The following is an 18,364-nucleotide window of genomic DNA, read 5'->3' as shown; positions in this document are numbered from 1 at the left end:
TAAAACCTGGGGCTTCCCTGGCGGTGCAGTGGTTAAGTATCCACCTGCCAATGCAGGGGACACGGGTTCGAGCCCTGGTCTGGGAAGATCCCACATGCCACAGAGCAACTAAGCTCGTGCACCACAACTACTGAAGCCCACGCTCTAGAGCCCGTGAGCCACAACTACTGAGCCCGCATGCTGCAATTACTGAAGCCAGTGCGCTCTAGAGCCTGTGCTCTGCAACAAGAGAAGCCACTGCAATGAGAAGCCTGCGCACCGCAACGAAGAGTAGCCCCCGCTCGCCACAACTAGAGAAAGCCCGCGCGCAGCAACGAAGACCCAATGCAGCCAAACATAAATAAATAAATAAATAGATAGATAGATAAATAGATAAATTTATTAAAAAAATAAAACCAGTCCGGAGTTGGCGTGCAGATCAGATAGCGACTCCTCTACCTTCTGCACCAAAATGCCACCCCTTTGCCTTTAGAGAACATTTCTGTTCTGGCGGCCCCGTGGGCGGCTCTGCTCTGGCCTGGCCCCTGGCGAGCCGTCTCGGGGCGCATCTTCCACCAGAGCTGCCTCGCCTTTGGAATCCTGGAAACCATTCCTGAACAACCCTCTACCTCCTCTTTGCTCAGAGTAAGAGTCTATGTTGCTACTCCACGCCTACGAGAAAACTCAGGTGTCCTTTGGGGCTGCGGCCTTGAAGGGTCTGAGTAGCAAGTGTGGATGAGGAGTCCCATCCATTCCAGCAGCACAGAGGCTTTTCATTCATTCTGTCAGCAAATATGTATTGTTCACCTATGATGAGCCAGGCGGTATCCTGGGTGCCAAGGATAGAGCAGAACAAAAAATAAAGTTCCTACTTTCTTGGAGCTTACATTCTGGTGGGGAGAGACAAATAATTAAATGCCAAGGAGTGAGAAGTGCTAATAAGAAAAACAAAAGGGTGAGAGAAAAGGGAGGTGCTATTCTAGAGAGGATGAACAGGGAAGGCCTCTCTGAGGTGGCATTTAAGCCGAAACCAGAGCGAGGGAGCCAGTTATATGGATCCAGGGGCAGGAGCAGGATGGGCAGGGGGGGATGGCTCGTGCAAAGGCCCTGAGGCAGCATGTGCCCCGTGTGTCTGAGGAATGCGGAGGAGGCCAGTGGGTGAGGGGGAGAGTGAGAGGAGGTCAGATAAGCAGCCCCAGGCAGGTCAGATCAGGTAGGCCCTGGAGGTTGTGAGGAGGTCTTTGGATTATATTCCTAGTGGGGTGGGAAGCCATTGGACAGTTTGGATCAGTAATTTAACAAGATCTGATTAACATTTTAAAAGGATTTCTCTGGCCATTGTGTGGAGAATAGGCTACAGGAAGAGGAGGTGGAAGCAGAGGTAATTAGGAGGCTATTATGACATCCAGAAAAGAGAGGAGAACAGCAGTGAAAGCGGCCAGGAGCTGCAGGGTTCTGGGTCTGTCTTGAAGGGAAGGCCTATAGGATTTGCTGGGGGATTGGATGCTGGGTGTGAGAGAGAGGGGTCGAGGACGATTTTAAAGATTCGGGCCTCAGCAACTACAGAGTCGGGAAGTCTGCACACAGGGAGTATCTCCCACCCTGGGGCTGGGTGAGGGGAGAGGGGAGGCCAGAGGTCGGGAAGATGAGGAGGATACAAGGGAGGCCCAGAAAGAGCAGCCGGAGAAGGAGGCGGGGAGGGGTGGGGGGCGGGGGCGGGGAGAGCAGAGCGCTGTCCACAGGCAGAGCAAGGAGTGAGCGTGTGCATCAGATGCTCCTAGTCAGTCAGACAAGAAAACTGAGCCTTGGGCCTGGCAGCCCAGGTCATCAGTGACCTTGGCAAAGGAACTCCTAAGTCCTGATGGGGCAGTGAGCAACAAGCCCGAGGAGTGGGAGGATGGGAGACAGGGAACCCGAACGGCCCCTGTTGCCGAAATATCGGCTTCGCTGTGCACCGAGGCCGAACAGAAGTACGGAGACAGGGATTTTGGAGGAAGAGAAAGATGGCTTTATTTTCTGCCAGGCAGAAGGGAAGACACAGCAGGCTAGTGCCTCAAGAATTGTGCCCTCCCTCCTTGGGAATCAGGGAAGATTTTATATGTGGGGCTTGCAGTCTGGGGTATAAGATAAGGATCAAAGTAGTGAAGGTCTTGCATTTTTCTTCTCCTTTGCATTATTTCAAAGCAGTCATAGATGGCATCAGGCCGCGTGGTAATTGGGGTCTGGCAGTCTGGTAACTGCGTCCGTTTGCCTCTGGTTTATCGGCCGGTGATCCTGTTTCTGAAATGCAGAAACTATAGGGGGTGATTTGTTACGAGGGGCCTACAGAATGTGAGTGCCGGGGTGGTAATAAGGTTAGGGAGTGAGAGGCATGCGATGTAACTCACGTAAGAGTTAGGGGTGATAGGTGCCGAATGTAAATTACGTAGTGTCAGGGAGTGAGGTTAGCTTTATAAAGTACAAATCTAGTTAACTACCAATTAGTGACAATTAAAGTAAACCAAGGAGTGATTAACTCTTTCAGGCCAGGTTTCGTTTCTTCTCTAGCCTGTTCGCTGTTCCCTTTGTTTTCCCTGCTCTCAGAAGAAAGAAAACTCTCACTTCTATTTACATTGCAACACCCCCTTTTGAAGACTTTCGCTGAAAGGGGAGCAGAGACGTGGTGTGACAGCCAGAGGGGATTTAGAACCGGGGAGCTATCACTGCGTGTCTGCACGTGGACGCGAACCATCTGGTGGGGTGGGGGAACCGATGATGCAGGAGAGGGGGCGGCAGCAGGAGGAAGCCCTGGAGAAGGTGGGAGGGACCCTGGGGCGGGGCAGGAGCAGGGGAGGGTGCTGGTCTCGGCGGGCAGGAGGCCGGGGCTGCAGTCAGGTCGGCAGGGAGTTCACGCCGCCTCCTCACGCTCCTCTCTCCATCGTCTGCTTCCCCTCTCGGTTCTGAGCTGGGACCTGAGTCCATCTGTCCCACGCCCGTCCCGCTCGGGCCCCCCACCAGCGCCCAGGTCCCCAGGCCCCTGCCCTGCCGGAGCCTCCGTGGGCGCCTTGGCTCTGTACCCCCTCTAGCCCACCTCAGCCTCACCCTCTCCTGGCGTTTCCTCTCACTGGCTGGCTTGTACCCCTCATCCGGGAACTAACGCGCAGACTGCGTTTCTGGGACAACGTCCGGTACCTGACTGGACTCTGACCCTTGGGAGACGGGCACTGGTTCCATCTTCCAGGCCCAGAGAGCCTGGGTGGCCGCGCTGCTGGGTCCCAGAGCCTCCCTCTGTTAGGTGACCTGGCCGCAGGACCTGGGGAGCCAGGGACAGCCTGCCCCACCTGGCCGTCCGCTCCTCCGGGGCTGTGTCCTGCAGGCGGCGGGGGGGATGCAAGCTCCCACTTCTGGGCACGTATTCGCCGGAGGAGGCCTGGCGTGCAGGCCTCTGTCCCGGGAGTGCGTGACGAGCCAGGCTTCCAGGGAGCAGGAGCTCTGACCGTCACCTCTAAGGTTAAGGGTGGGCAGGAAAGCGAACCTGATGATGGACCCCAGCTCACCCCCTCCACCTGGGCCTCAGACTTCATCAACTTTCAGAAACTGTGGCAGGACATCAGCCTAGTAGCGGGAGGGAAGCCGAGTTCTCATCTCCAGTCGGAAGAGTGGAAGCTGCCGACGATGTATCATTGCCTTGGGAGGTGGGATCTGGGGACGGCAGGTGCCAGAAAAAAATGGGGTTTCGGAGTGGGAATGGTGTGACTTCTGTTCCTGACCTCGGCTTGCCTCATACTGGGCAACACACCTTCACGCCTCTGTTTCTATCATCAAGCAAATAGGAATCTGCTTCTTTCCAGCCAGTTCCCAGTTGATTTTTTTTCCTTTTTGGCTGCACCGCGCGGCTTGCGGGATCCTAGTTCCCTGACCAGGGATCGAACCTGGGGCCCCCGCATGGGAGTGCGGAGTCCTAACCACTGGACCTCCAGGGAAGTCCCCCCAGTTGATTTTTTTTTGGACACTCCTTTTTTTTTTTTTTTTAATTTATTTATTTATTTCTGGCCGTGTTGGGTCTTCGTTTCTGCGCAAGGGCTTTCTCTAGTTGTGGCAAGCAGGGGCCACTCTTCATCGCGGTGCGCGGGCCTCTCACTGTCGAGGCCTCTCTTGTTGCGGAGCACAGGCTCCAGACGCGCAGGCTCAGTAGTTGTGGCTCACGGGCCCAGTTGCTCCGCGGCATGTGGGATCTTCCCAGACCAGGGCTCGAACCCGTGTCCCCTGCATTGGCAGGCAGACTCTCAACCACTGCGCCACCAGGGAAGCCCCCTCCCCCCCGCCCCGTTGATTTTGAGTGAAGTGGCCGCGGCATGAAGTGGGGACGAGGCTGGACAGATCTTGTGTCACAATGAGAGGCGCAGAAGCCTAAGGCTTGCTCGTTGGTAAGAAATCACCAGTTTATTGAATGAAAAATCCAACATCCTCTTAGTCCCTCCCACCCCGCCCCTCTCTCCGGCTGAGTGAGCAGCACAGCCCCAGGAACGCTCTGGACAGCAGGGCTGAGCCGGGGGAAGGGCTGGAGGAGTTTGGGGGAGGTATGGAGAATGAGAAAAACGCTTTTCAAAATGAAGTTCTGTGCAAAAACTTCTAGAAAGGGTGAGAGGGCCACGGCAAAGCTCCGGAGGCGCTGGCGGGCTGGGAGGGCTGCAGCTGGAGCTCCACCCACGCGCTCCGCGTCTCCCCAGAAGGCCAAGACCGATGGTGCGGGCTGAGGAGGGGCTCAGGCCCCCCGAGGCCGTGGAGAGAGGGAGGCTTGGCTAGGAGGACGGGGCCTGCCCAGGCCAGGGGTCCAGGTGAGGAGGGGAGGACAGACCGGGGAAAGGAGACGGATGGACACGGGGAGCAGGGAGCCGAAGGGACCGGGGCCACAGACGACACGTTGGACGGGGCTGCCTCCCATCTCTCCGGGTCCAGAGTTGCAGGCAGAGGCGGAGGTGTGCTGGGGGCGTGGGGGAGGAGGCTGGAGAGGAGAGCCATCAACAGGGGGAGACCCAAGGACAGGGACCAGCGACCAGGTGAGTCACACGGAACCACCAAGAGACTGGCTGTGCGGACAACCAAAGAACCGCTCAGGGACATGCGCGGCACCTACAGGGGACCTGGACACGGTGAACCCTTGCACGGGCGAGACCACGGAGCCCTCTCCACCCCAGAAACCCACGCGTGGCCGCAGGAATGCTGTCCTGGGGTGAGTGGGCAGGAGGGGTGGTGCCCCGTCACCCCACAGCAGTGGGAAGTGGCCTTGGCTCTGGGCCCCACTAGAGGGGGGCCGGCTGAGTGGCATCTGGCAGCTGAGCTTTAGAAAACGAGATCCTGGGGGAGATGGGGGAGGCTGGACCCCCTGCTGTGGGCCAGGACCCTGGGTTTCCTGTTTCCGGGAAGGGAACTGGCGCCACGTGGAGAAAGAGGTCGGAAGTCAGGCGAAGGAAGGCCCGGAGGACTCAGTTCCAGGGACCAGGGATGGCCGCCAAAACGCAAAGTCAACGTGCCTTGGGACTGGAACAGAGGGAGAGGAGGAAAAGGAGAGAGGGAGGGCGGGGGCTGCCCAGGGATGGGACCCAGAAGGCGGGGGGAGGGGGGGTGGTGAGGAGCAGTGTCCCTGGCGGCAGTGTCCTTCAGGACCGGGCCAGGGAGTTGCAGGCCCCGGGGCCAGGAAAGGGGACGCTGGGCCTGGGCCTGCTGGCCTCCCCCTGCCTGCAGGCGGTGAGGCTGGTGGCAGTGCCAGGAGGGAGAGTAGCCAGGAGACGGTGCCCTCAGGTGGCCTTGCTGCCACTGAACAGTCCCACTGGAAAGTGCTTGACGTGGGTGGGCCACTGGGCTGCCAGCTGGAAGAACTTGATGTCACTCCACTCGACTCCGTCGATAGACACTGGGGGTGACAGGGGAGGCGAGGGGGTGACCGGGGCTGCTAAGGCCATCTTCCCAGGGTCGCTGGGGAGGGCCACGGCCCCCCTGCCCCCCTCCCCCCCCACCCATGCCCCGCCCGCACCTCTCAGCATGGTCTGCTGCTGCTTGGCAGAGCAGATGAGACGGCTGATGCCTTCGATGACCTGGCTCTTAGAATCCACCTCCTTTTCTCGAGGCTTCTTGCTCAGGAAGATGGTGGGAACTGGAAAGCAAGCAGGAACCGCCTTGTCACAGCCCCTGAAAAGCGGCCACCACTCTCCCCCGTCCACTGCACTCTCCCCCTAAGGGAAAGGAGGTGAATGGCAGACAGCCAATTCTTCCTCCCCTGCTCCCTGGCTCCAGGCTACATATCAGGATCTGCAAGCTCCTGCCCCCGTCTGGGCACTGGCTAAGCTCCTGCTCCTCTCCCTGGGCCTCGATATATTCACTGAATAACGAGGACCCAGGGCCAGATGGTCTCCGAATCCCTTCCAGCTCGAACGCTCCGGCAGCCTGTGGGGCAGGGGGTCTGCTGCCCTGTCGGGTGCCTCCTTCCCACCAGCTCGTGCACCTGCACGGGGAGGCCGTGCGGCAGGGTTTGCATGAGCTCAGCCCCGGGACGCCCTAGGCAGGTCTCTGGGTGCCACAGCGGCTTCTGGCTGAGGGTCTGGCAAGGCCCTGCTCGCCCTCCAGGGGAGCTCTTCCAGAGAGGCATGAACGGAAAGGCCCAGCTGCTTTGGACGCGCCCAGAGGAGGAAGGCAGGGCCCGGCAGTGAAGGAAGCCCCTTCGTGACGGCTGGGGGGCTGCGAGCGCCCCAGAGTCACCCCGCCGGCTTCTGCAGGCGCAGAGCCAGCTGTGCGGCTTCCCGACGGGGACCGACAGCAGCGAGTGACATCCCCACGGTGGCCTGGTCGTGGCGGTTCCTGCCTCACTTCCACAGCGCACGGGACCCGCTCCCCCGCCACTGCTGGTGCTGAAGCCACCCTCTCCTCTGGGCGGGGCACTGTTCCCCTGAATTCTTAAAAAGAGCCATGCCCTTTGCTCACGAAGGCTTGGGTGGCCTCCAGGGTCGGGTGAGAGTACCCCGCTCCGTGGGGCTGCGGCAGGGGGACACGTCCTCCCCTGTCACACCATCCGTCCCGGAGGGCGGTGGCCAGAAAGGCTCCCTTCTTTACGGCAGCACGAACTGCCTCAGCCCCTAAGGTGCCGATGCTCTGCAGGGAGGGACCAGTGACTCCCTGGGGACCGAGGTCTCCTCTGTGACAGAAGGAACGGCCTCGTCCCACAAGGTGAGGCGGGACCCCCATGGGACCCCAGGCTGGATCACATGATACGTGTGCTGCCTTTGTCCTCGTCCACAGTCTCCCAGAAGCACATCCTGTCCCAGCCCCCGAGACGGACGGGGAGGCCTGGTGGCCCTGATGGCCTCTGGCCTCACATGTCACTTACCTTTCTTGTTCTTCTCTTTGGTGACCACGGTCATGGCCATGGTGCTGGAAAGCTGGGCCTCCCCACCGTGGGGCAGGCGGGAAACCTGCACCGAGCGGAAGACGCTCTTGAGGGTGTTCTTGGAGCTGGCGTCCCTCTTGTCACCTTCCCTCCTCCGCTCCCCAGGGTGGCCCAGCCAGTAGTCCACCTGGAGGCCAATCACGTCCCCGTACGGGCTGCTGGGGCTCCTGGAGAAGGGGCGACGCAGGAGAGCGGGCTCAGTTCCGGACCACAGGGCAGACGACGGGGTGGAGAGGGCCCCGCCAGGCTCTGGGAGGGGCCGGGGGAGGCGCCCGCTAAGTGGCCCCGGGTTCCCTCCAGCCTCACAGCACTGGCTGGTGTGGGAGTGGAGAATCAGGCTGATCCGAGGACACAGCCAGGAGAGGGTGAAGACCCCGAGTCCCCACGAGGGAACCGAATAAACAGTCACACGGGGACAAGGGAAGCAGAGAGGAAGGAAGCTTTACGAAGGGAGAAAGTGTGTGCATGCATACGTGCGCACACACATACACGAGGACACACACACACACGCACACCCCCCACGAGCAGAGCCGGGGCAGAACCCCACCAAGCGTGGGAGAGGTTAAGTGGGGCAGGGGCGGGAGCACCGTGGCGGCTCCGGAGCAGCGCCGGGAGAGCTGACGGATGCCGACCTGTGGCTTTCTCCCGTTTATGGCACTTCTAGCTCAGGGATAATTTTAGCTCCAAGGGGAAAAAGAGCTGATGTTTTCTTGAAAGGAGGCGTCAGACACAATAGGTACAGGCTACAAAAGTCATCTGACGTTTCTCTTTCTGCCTGGATTCAGTGGTTCCATTAAAAACCAAGCTTAAACTGGATGGGAAAGGAGGTCGGGGTAAGGCAGGCCCCCAGGCACCCAGGAAGCCTGGACCGTGAGGTCACGATGTGACCTGCGGTGGGATTTCCTCCTTTTCATGCACTTCGGCAAGTCAGCGGCAGACCCTCGATGGGAAGCGAATGGGGAAGACAGGGCAAGGGAGGCTGAGGGCTGGGGTCTGGGCTCCCCCTCAAGAACACTTCGTATTCTGTCACTGGGGGTTCTGGAAAAGCCACTGGCCAGGGCCTACCCTCTCGGCTCCACATGGACCATCACCAGAAGACCAGCAAGGTGAGGGTAGAAGAAAGGGAACGGGGAGGGAGAAGGAGCAGGGGCTCCTTTCAGCTCTTTCCCACCTCGAAGGCTGTTCCCTGACCCCCTGTGGGACTGCCCTCCCGCCCACCCCCCGCTCTGGTCAGCTCCGGGAGGCCCCCCTGCCTGCCTGATCTAAACTTTGGACATTTTACATCCTAAAGAAATTGCCGTCCCCCTTCATAGCCACCCCCCCCCCACAACTGTTCACAACACTCTCTCTGTGGCTTTGGCCCTGCTGGGGCCCAGGAGCCTGGGCTCTGGAACAGGGTCCTGCCCGTGTCATTGGCCGCGGCAGCCTTTCAGTGATGGACAGACTGAGTGCCTGGAAGGAGGCCGCACCTCCACGGGCCAGGCACTAATGCACGCTCTAATTTCCGCCTCACAGCAAGACTGATGTGGCTATTTCACCTTTACTTTCACGGAGTTGAAAGGAGACTTAGTAACTTGCCCAAGTGACAAAGATTCTTTGCTTGACCAAACTTTAGTCAGGCTCCTGCACCTCTTCCCGGGCCCACCCGTGCGCTTCCTTGGAAAATCCAGTTCCTGCAAGGAGCCCCCGGCCCGCACTTCTGACCACCCTGGATCTGCGAGCAGGCTCCTCACCCTCTACCTTCCCTCAGGAGTGTCGGCAGCAAGGCTCCCGTCAGGTCCGTTTAGCCGGAATCAGACCCCTCCTCACCCCCGATGTGCCTCCTGGTAATTTTCCATCCGCTGCCCCCACGATGCTCCTGGACTGTAAACCCAGCTGCTCAAGGGTTTGGAGTCAAGTCCCATCCCTCTCTCACTGCAGAATCCCATCGAGGTGGTCCCGACACCTACGGCGACTGTTCCCAGCGTGGAGAAAGCCTCTCTTGCTCTAACAAGTGTCACTGAGTGATCTGTTCTTTAACACAAGCTAACGCAGCGGACCTAACACACACCGTGACTCAAATCCGGGTGTGTGACGCCCACGCCCACACTCCCTCTACCACACTGGGCAGTCCTACAATGGGACACATGCACAGCACTTTACAGGCTACCAAGGGCCTCTCTGCCCTTTGTCTCACTCGACCTTATACCTGTGAGGCAGGCAGGACAGACGGGAGCCTGCACTTGGAGAGCTGTGTGATGACCTGCTTGGCCAGTGACCTAGCTCCACTGCTCTCGTTCCCTCCCCCGCCACCCTCCGAGCTCAGTGTCACCGTCCTACACGCTGTGGCAGCAGGGAAATCAGTTGGGCTGCTGCCCCGATGGAGGGACGCGGCAGGAAAGACAGGAACCGGCGACAGGCTTACCCCACGACGGCCAGGGCGCTGCTCATGGACGGGGAGGAAGGAGGGGTGGCCATGGCGTCTCGGCTCAGGCCAGAGCTGGAGGGCGGTGACGTGGAGGGCACAGTAAGGCTGACCACGGGTGAGTCATCACCATCGCCTGCCAGCGGGACAGACAGACACAGTTGGGCAAGGGAAGCCGCCCCGACCCGCTGGTGCCCGGGAGTCGAGGTGCCCCCGTCTCGGCTGCAGCCTGCTCCCCACACCGCCCCGGCCATGGCCTCGCCCCGAGGCTCGAGCTCTGCCTTGGCCTGGGACCCCCTGGGTCTTCGCCCTCTGGCCCGTTCGACTAGGAAGGAGCCGGCAAGGCACCACCCTCACCCTGTAGAGGCCAAGGGGCCCCAGGCTCACCTGTAGTGGAAGGAGAGTCTTCGACCAGACCCACCTTCACCACCTGGGAGGGAGAAGAGACGCCGCATTAGATCCTCCTACCAAAGCCAGACGCGCTCTGATCAGCTGGAACCAGCAGCCGCCACTGAACATTGTTTGATCGTAGGCTTTAAAACTCTTTGCCGATCCCGAGCAGCCCGGATAGTTAAGAGATGTGAAAAAACCCAGTTGCAAACAATAAGTCAGGGGCACAGGAGACCTGCAGCTCTTCTCTGGGGATGCAGGCAAGGCCACCTGGAGGGTGGGAAGCACTTTCGTATCCTGATCTCATTTCTTCTAAGACCACTTGGGCAGGAGGCCGTCGTCTCATGTCAGAGAGAGGGGAGGACCGGGAGAAAGCCTCGGCAGACAGGAGCGGGGTGCGGCGGGGGCTTGGGGGGGGGGGCGCGTGTGCTGCACCAGGCCCAGCGAACATGCTGGAACACGCTGACGTGCTGGGAGCAGGCCCCTCCTTTCCAGACTTCCTGGAATCTGGAGGAACACCAATGAGGAGGGGGTCCCCAGGACCGCCGCTCCCTCCCCGCAAGGCAGTGGTGTCCATTTCAGCTCCCCAGAGAATTTTAGATTCCTCTGAGAGAATTCTGCGAAGGACAGAGGGGGCCCTCCAGTGGCCAGCAAAGGGCACAGCTAGAGACAGACCAGGAAGGTCAGGACTGGGGCCTGAGGTGACAGGTGAATCCCAGCACCGGGCAGAGGCGCAGCAGGGCGGGGAGGTCACGGAAGCTGAGCCCCGGGGATGGCAGGGAGCAGGGGTCACACACAGATCAGAGCACAATGCTGCCATTCACTGAAATTTGTTCCCGATCCTCTACACATCCTGATTTTAATTCCCAGAAAGTAACACATCGATACTCTGAACTTCTGGACATGACTCCTCTCCCCTCGCTCCTCTGGCATTGCACGAGGCTGCCAGCTCCTTTGTTTGTTTGAATTTTTAATTTTTTCTATCTCTCTGTCTTGCTGTGAGGCTGGAGTAGGCAGTGACCCCCAGCTCCATGAAGATCCCACAGCTCCACAAAGATGTGGGTCAGGCTGCCAGCCCCGGCTACGGGCCATGGCCCCGGGCCTCCGACGGGGCTGTGGGAGCAGCCCCAGTGGCTAATGGGGACTGACTGGACCAGGCAGACGGGAGGCTTTACGGAGGATCTCCCCAGGATCAGGCCTCTCCCAAGATCTCTCGAGACGCCCAGGATCTGGGACGAACAGAGAACAGGGACAGTGGGAGCTGGGCCCCTCACCCGCACGTGCCCCATCTCCCCTAGAAGCGGGGAGGATCCTCAGGGAGACTGTAGGAAAAGATACCAGCTGATTTGGAAGAGAAACTCAATTGTCTCGCAAATGGAAATCAGAGTTCTCAACCATGCGTCTGTGTCGTGCTTTGGCCCCGGGAGGGCGTCGGCTCTGTCCCCTCTGGGCTCCCTCTCTTGGTCGGTCTCTGCCTTGTGGCCTAGCTACTGCCAAATGCAGCAAAGGCCGGTACCACTTGACACCAAAGATACCCAAGAGGTTTTCCTTTTATGTTCAAGATCCGCTCGTGTAGAGACTCTGCCTTGACTAAGCAGGAGGAGGAAAGAGCCTCTTCCGCTTGGTGTCCACCTGGCTCTGAAGGCTACCGACTCCTCGGACTTCTACGAATACCATCTATCGTTATCCCCGAGGCAGCTTTCTTTTCCCTGGAGCCTGTAGAACCAATGCCCTGGACATCACTCCCTAGGCCACGGCACCAAGTTCAGTGCCTGGTGTAATAAGCACGAGATACCCGCGGTGAGCTGGGGATGGCCCCTGATCGGGAAAGGACACTGAAAGGAACAGCTCGGCGCCTGTCCCAGCCCGGGGCTCCCTCACCTCGGCGCTGCTGACACTTGGGGCTGGATCACTCTCTGTCGGGGGCCTGTCCTGTGCCCTGCAGGATGGTAAGCATGTCCCTGGGCTCCACCCATGAGATGCCGGTACCACCCCCGTCCCCAGCTGTGACAGCCAAACTTGTCTCCAGACCAGACACTGCCAGATGTCCCCTGGGGGCAAAATCGCCTCCGGATGGGAACCGTTGTCTAGATGAGTCCTGTGTGTGTGTGTGTGTGTGTGCGTGTGTGTGTGTGTGCGCGCGCGTGCACGCGTGCACGCGCACGTGCAGGACAGGAAGGCCAGGAGAATGGGTGGGTGGGGAACGGAGAACAGGGGAGTTGTACTCACGCCAATGAAGGGGATAAACTTCTGATAGGAGTCTTCATCAGGGCTGTTGGGAGAGACAGGAAAGCTTTACAGTTGGGGGGTGAGACTTCGTGGAGAGATGGGGACACAAGCTTTCCATGTTTTACTGTGGCTTTAAGGGAGTCCAGACACTACATAACATCTTCCCATGGCGCCTCAGGATGGCGCGAGGAGCCACCAAATGGAGGCAAAAGCTCCGATTCTGCACACGCTACCCCTGCCCCCGTGTCTGTACCGAGGGGCGCCCACACGGGTGGGGAGCCCAGGCAAGGAAGGGGACGCCTGGGGGGAGGCAGTAAAAAACACTCTCATATCCTCTTGAGTTCTTACCAAGGGAAATGGGGTGGGGAGAAGGAAAGTATGAAAAAGCAAAGGAGACCTAAGATTTATCTAGCCCACCCAACCTGTTTTTAAGAAACCCCTCGGTCAACTTACAACTTGTGCCTGCAGGTCAGCATGGCTTCCGCCACGGGTAGCTGGTGCGTCACGCCCGCGCTGCTGATGTACTGCATCACCCGCCCGACCACGTCCAGGTGCTCTGCAGAGAAGCCAAGAGACAAACGCCGACATTTCAGCAGGCGAGCCCGAAAACCCTCTCCGAGAGCCCCCTTCCTGAGTCCCGCCAGACGACCCCAGGAGTTGAGGCAGAGAAAGGGCTCTAAAGACCCGCTGGCTTGAACCTAAGGAATCATGGAGCAAAGAGCCGTCCTCCCATCCAATCTTCGTGCCGTCCTCCCCAGCCTGCCCCTTCCCAGGCTCGGCTTGCCCCCGCCTCCGTTTCTGCTTGCAGTGACCTTGGAACCACTGCAGCAGCCTGCCCTCCCCATCCAACGTCTGCCTGGCACTCCCTGCAAGGCCCGTGGGAGCACTGACCACCTCCCGGCCCTGCAGAGCCCAAGCTTGCGCCCATCCCTGCCACCTCTCCTCTGTCTTTCAGGAAAAGACGTGGTTGGTGGAGCGTTATTCATATTCCCTGCCACCCTCACAGCCCCCCTCATTTCCAGCTGTGCAGAGCAAATGGCAGAGACTAAACACATCCAGAGTGGAAGGGCTGCGCTTAATAGGCCTCCTTTTAATAAGTACTGAAAAAAATGAACTCGCCACGGGGAGGAGAAGCACGCCCCCCCACCCCCCCCCCACCCCCCCCCGGCTCTCCGGAAATCAGGCCACATTCTGTCTCGGTCCCTTACGAGGGGCCGTTACCTGACACCGGGGGCTCTGAGCGGTTGAACAGATCTCTCCAGCCAGAATCAAGGAATGTACTGCTATACCTACTGTCGACGGAGCCCAAGTACTTGGCCACCGGGTGAGAACCTGGTAGGTGGAAACCAGACAAGGCGAGCTGGTGAGGGGGTGAATGATGGCCCAGCCTTCGGTCTCCCTGCCCATCACTTCCTGGGACCCAGCGCCACCACCCCGCTTCAGGAGTGGGCCCTGCTGAGCCTTTACCGAGGGGAATGATGAGAAAGCGCATGTAGCCCAGCCAGTCGGAGGTCTTGCTGGCCAGCGACTTGACGAAGAAGCGGAGGATGGAACTCAGGTAGCTCTGGCTGCCCACCGCTGCCACCTTCACCGGCCTCGGCATGGAGGAGTTGCAGTTGCAGCTGGGAAGCAAGGGGAGAGGCACGGCCACGTCAGGCGGGCCTGCGTCCTGCTCAGAGGAAGGCCCCAAGCTCAGACTTCACTTGATCTCAACAGCCCACGGGAAAAAACAAACCAATAAACAAAATAATACAGAGAGAGGCAATAAACCACAGCGCTTTTGCAAAAAGAGAGAAACCCAGGATCAGAGAGGACAGGGAACTGTCTAGAAGGAAGGCAGAATTGGCTGAGGCTCACGGGGAGAAGACTCGGCAGTGCCCTGGGGTTGGCGGTGGGCATGAGTCCAGACACCCGGGAACGCCCGCAGCTCTTTCTCACGGCAGGTCCTGAGGAGGGAAGGCCCTGGCTCGGGGTAGTCGGAGGGACGGGAGTAAAAGGTCTTGTAAAACCCTGGGCTCTCTCTGCCCGGCCTTCTTCGTCATGGGCTTAAGAAGAGGACGAGGCAACTCAAGGTGTGGCAGGGGCCCAGGCGGGGAGGCAGGCGGGCAGGAAGGTGACATTTTCACCCCGACCCTCTGGGGCCGGCAGGGGCATCAGAGCACCGCGGTCTGACGCTGCCCAACCAGGCACCAACTGCGAATTCTTGGTCTGATGAGGCCGGGAGGTCCTCTCACTGCTTAGAAATCAGGGTGGGAGGATGAGGTCAGAGGGAACCCCCCAAGGGGCAGGAGAAGAGCCGAGGCCTTACTAGCGCTGGATACGGGTGAGCAGGGCGGACAGCACGGCCTGGACCTCCACCGTGGAGCACGTGCACACGACGGGCTTCCGCTGGTCCTGGAGCAGCTCTGCCACGTACTGTGTGGGGTGGGGGAGGGAAAGGAGCAGGGACACAGGTGAGGCCACGCAGCAGGGGCACCGCCTCCCTGCAGGCCAAGAGGGCAGCGAGGCCCAGACGGAGCTGCAGGGCCCCATGCTCTGTCGTTCAGACCACAGCCGGGCAAAGGTCAGGCTTCTGGCAGCCAGCGAGGAGAAGGTGGGGCCGGACCCCGCGTAGATGGGCTCATGCGGAAGTGTGGGAAGACCTAGGGCACACTAGATTCTAACTCGGCCTCTGTCGCCCACACGCTAGGTGGCGCCGGGATCTAACCGGGTGGACGGCGGGGGCGGGAGGGACAGGGGCTGCTGTTGCTGTGCCCCTTCCGAGCGGCCTTCGTGGAAACCAGGGCGCCTCTGGCGTCTCACAGCACTTGGTGCTCCCCGAGGCACCTCCCTTCCGTTATGCTGCCTGAGACACAGGGCCAGGAAGGCAGGCATGACAGGTGATACCTCTGTTTGTTTAAAGCTGAGGAAACCGAGGTACAGAAGATTGGTGATTTAAGCCCCACAGGTGGGAAGACGATGGCACTGGGACTAGAGTCCAGAACCGTGGGCTGAGTTCGGCGTAGGGGGGGCCTGAGAAAGGGGGGTGATTCCCTATTTCCCCACACCTTGCCTTTCAGATCTGTCTCTCGCTCCCCAGAATCTCTCCTCCACAGCCCTGCGACCTTCGACGCTTTACCTGGCCCTGCCAATCAGTGGTGTTCACAAGGATGACGTTTTCTGGGAGGGCGGCATCCGACACCAGGATCTGATTCAGTTGGTCATATACCACCTTCCTTGGAATCTACAAGGACAAGAGCGTCTGCTGGGCAGTCCCCAGGGAGCTGAGGGTAGGGCTGCGTGGTCTAGCGGGCTGAGAATTCCTGGGGCAGAGGTATTCAGAGAACAGCGACCAGCGACTTGCGCAGGAGACCCGGTAGCCCACCGGCCAGAACGTAAGGGGAAGGAGGGGGATCAAGAACGAGCAAAGCGAGGCCTCAGAACACAGGCTGGTGCGCCAGGAGCACAGCTGGCCGTCCTGCCAGAGCAGGAAGGGCCCTGAAGGGTCATGAAGCAGGGCAGCAGGAGAGGAGGAGGAAGACGACAGCAGGCAGGTGCTCACAGGATGGAAAACGAGGGCAACAACGGGGAGAGAACTAATGAGAGCAGCAAGGAGGCTGTGTGGGGAGCCCGCCCGTCACAGGGAACAAAGGTATTTCAGGAACAGTGATTAAGAAGAAGGACAATACCTCGCCCCAGGCACCGGGCTATTCTAGTCCCGGTTCATTTTCAGCTATAAGAGCGTCAGCTCAGGAAGCCACATGGACACAAACTTCCCTTCCAATGATATGTACCAGGGAAACGAACAGGCCTGCCGTTGACCGCGGGAGAGCAGGAGGTCTGTCGGGGGAGAATCCTTCCCCCGGAGACCGACCTTCAGAGGGAACAGGACTCCCGAGGGCCAGTTCCTTCTGCGCCTGCTCCAGCCACTCTTAGGTCTTTCAATCAAAACATTTTAATACGGTTGACGTGCCAGCTTGAAACCACTGTAATTGGCCCACAGCAGCACTAAGGGTATCAGAGCCCAGAGCAGACGTCCCGTGAGAGCCGATGGCTGCTGTCCCTAGAACCACTGTCCCCGCACAGTCTCCGCTAAGGTCTGAACAAGCCAGAGTCTCCTGCCCCGTCCCCCCGCTCCCCACCAATTCCTCAGCAGTAGCAAATAACAAGCATGCTAGACTTCCCCCTTTAGGTGTGTCTTCAAGACTTTATGCAGAGCCGTTCAAAGTACTCCCCCCTCCTCTTCACCCAACCACCCAAGGAGACAACGGAACAGAGACCAAGGTCCAGGGGCGCTCGACAGGCCGGGGTACCTGCGTGCTGTGGCCCAGGTCCGGGGACCGCTCGCTGTCGGAGCTGTTGGTTCTCTCGCTCAGGGGCTTGGAGAGCTGCCGTTCCTTCAGGGGAGTGCTCCTCTTCTGCCGGGGGGTGTGCACCCCGTCCACTTTGCTGCCACAGACGTGGAAGGAGGCGGTTAAACAGCCCCTGACCCAGAGCCATGGCCTGCCCCCTCTTCCCGAGGCCCCTCCTGCCGGGCCTCCCTCATTCTACCCGACGCTTTAGGAGCTTCTTCCAACCCTGAGTACCTGGGAGAGGCAGAGCCCTGGAGGTCCGTTTTACTGGACTTCATCGGAGTTTTGACTTTCTCTGGCACAACCAGACTTGCGCTCACGTCTCCAAACATGTCCTGGTCAGTGATTTCCTGCCACGGAGGAAAGGAAGCAGTGAGGGTTACTTCCCCTCGGTGACCACGGGAGCCTTGTGGTCCCTGCCAGGGCCCATGACCATCACGAGAAAGTCAGCCCCTCGCTCTCTTTTCCGGGAAGCACGGGGTTCTACAACTCCTACCCTACCCGACGAGGACGCCGTGACTGTTTAATTTAGCTGAGTGCACCCGCTGTGCTGGGCACCATCTCCTGCTATTCAATCTGTACCCTACATTTATGAACTGACAGCCCACAAACCTGGGCTGATGATCTAGCTTCTCTAGGTGGGAAGGAGAGTGTTTCACTCAGGAAGTGACACGACTGGAACTTCATTTAAAAAAAAAAAAAGTTAATTAATTAATTTTTGGCTGCGTTGGGTTTTCGTTGCTGTGCGCGGGCTTTCTCTAGTTGCGGCGAGCGGGGGCTATTCTTCGTTGCGGTGCACGGGCTTCTCACTGCGGTGGCTTCTCTTGTTGCGGAGCACGGGCTCTAGGCGCACGGGCTTCAGTAATTGTGGCTCGTGGGCTCAGTAGTTGTGGCTCATGGGCTCAGTAGTTGTGGCACACGGGCTCAGCAGTTGTGGCTCGCGGGCTTTGGAGTGCAGGCTCAGTAGTTGTGGCACACGGGCTTAGTTGCTCCGCGGCGTGTGGGATCTTCCTGGACCAGGGCTTGAACCCGTGTCCCTTGCATTGGCAGGCGGATTCCGAACCACTGAGCCACCAGGGAAGCCCCTGGAACTTCATTTTGAAACGACCGCTGTGCAGTATGGGCCAAAGTGGACCGAGAGTGGAAGATGGGCTACTAGGATTACGGGTGAACTACAGTAATGTCGAATCCAACCTAAGGCTTTGTCAGACACCAGATCCTTAATGCAGCATTACTTACTATAGGAAACATAAGCCTGAAACAATTCCTCCTCGACTCCATTCAGCTAGCAGCTCCCACTGTGAGGCGGATGCGCAGCCCACCCCCAGAGGGTATTCGGTCAAGTTCTCTGCTCCCTCCCATATGCCGGGTCCGGCCTCCAGTCCCACCGGCTGAACTGTGGCAGAACCTGCGGGCCCAGCTCAGACGCCCTCCCTCCAGGTGAATGGCTCTGTCCTTCCCGGGCCCCACAGAGCTTCTGCGCCGGGTGTGCCGCGGCTGGCTTTCCTCCCGCAGGTGGATCCATGGTGTTCTCATTTTTGCACCTTCAGTGCTCAACACGTGTATGTGTGTGGAATTTCAACCTGTGCGTAATTAAATTGGGCACCCCAG

General features: G+C 59.3%; 1 protein-coding gene across 1 annotated transcript in view; it reads right to left on the bottom strand.

The window, feature by feature from the left end:
- Nucleotides 1-4,413: 4,413 nt before the first annotated feature.
- Nucleotides 4,414-18,364, bottom strand: part of PACS1 (phosphofurin acidic cluster sorting protein 1) — a 153,842-nt gene continuing 139,891 nt past the window's right edge. The window contains exons 12-24 of the mRNA XM_068554993.1: nt 16,988-17,103; nt 16,715-16,850; nt 15,541-15,645; nt 14,731-14,837; nt 13,890-14,044; nt 13,644-13,754; nt 12,876-12,978; nt 12,423-12,465; nt 10,191-10,233; nt 9,804-9,939; nt 7,340-7,566; nt 5,993-6,112; nt 4,414-5,872 (exon numbers count right to left, since the gene is read on the bottom strand). Coding sequence (XP_068411094.1) covers nt 5,757-5,872; nt 5,993-6,112; nt 7,340-7,566; nt 9,804-9,939; nt 10,191-10,233; nt 12,423-12,465; nt 12,876-12,978; nt 13,644-13,754; nt 13,890-14,044; nt 14,731-14,837; nt 15,541-15,645; nt 16,715-16,850; nt 16,988-17,103 — 1,518 coding nt within the window. The 3' untranslated portion in view covers nt 4,414-5,756. The remainder of the gene's footprint in view (nt 5,873-5,992; nt 6,113-7,339; nt 7,567-9,803; nt 9,940-10,190; nt 10,234-12,422; nt 12,466-12,875; nt 12,979-13,643; nt 13,755-13,889; nt 14,045-14,730; nt 14,838-15,540; nt 15,646-16,714; nt 16,851-16,987; nt 17,104-18,364) is intronic.

The sequence above is a fragment of the Eschrichtius robustus genome, chromosome 11, assembly GCF_028021215.1.
Source record: "Eschrichtius robustus isolate mEscRob2 chromosome 11, mEscRob2.pri, whole genome shotgun sequence".
Lineage (NCBI taxonomy): Eukaryota > Metazoa > Chordata > Mammalia > Artiodactyla > Eschrichtiidae > Eschrichtius > Eschrichtius robustus.
This window is presented reverse-complemented; position numbering and strand designations above follow the sequence as displayed.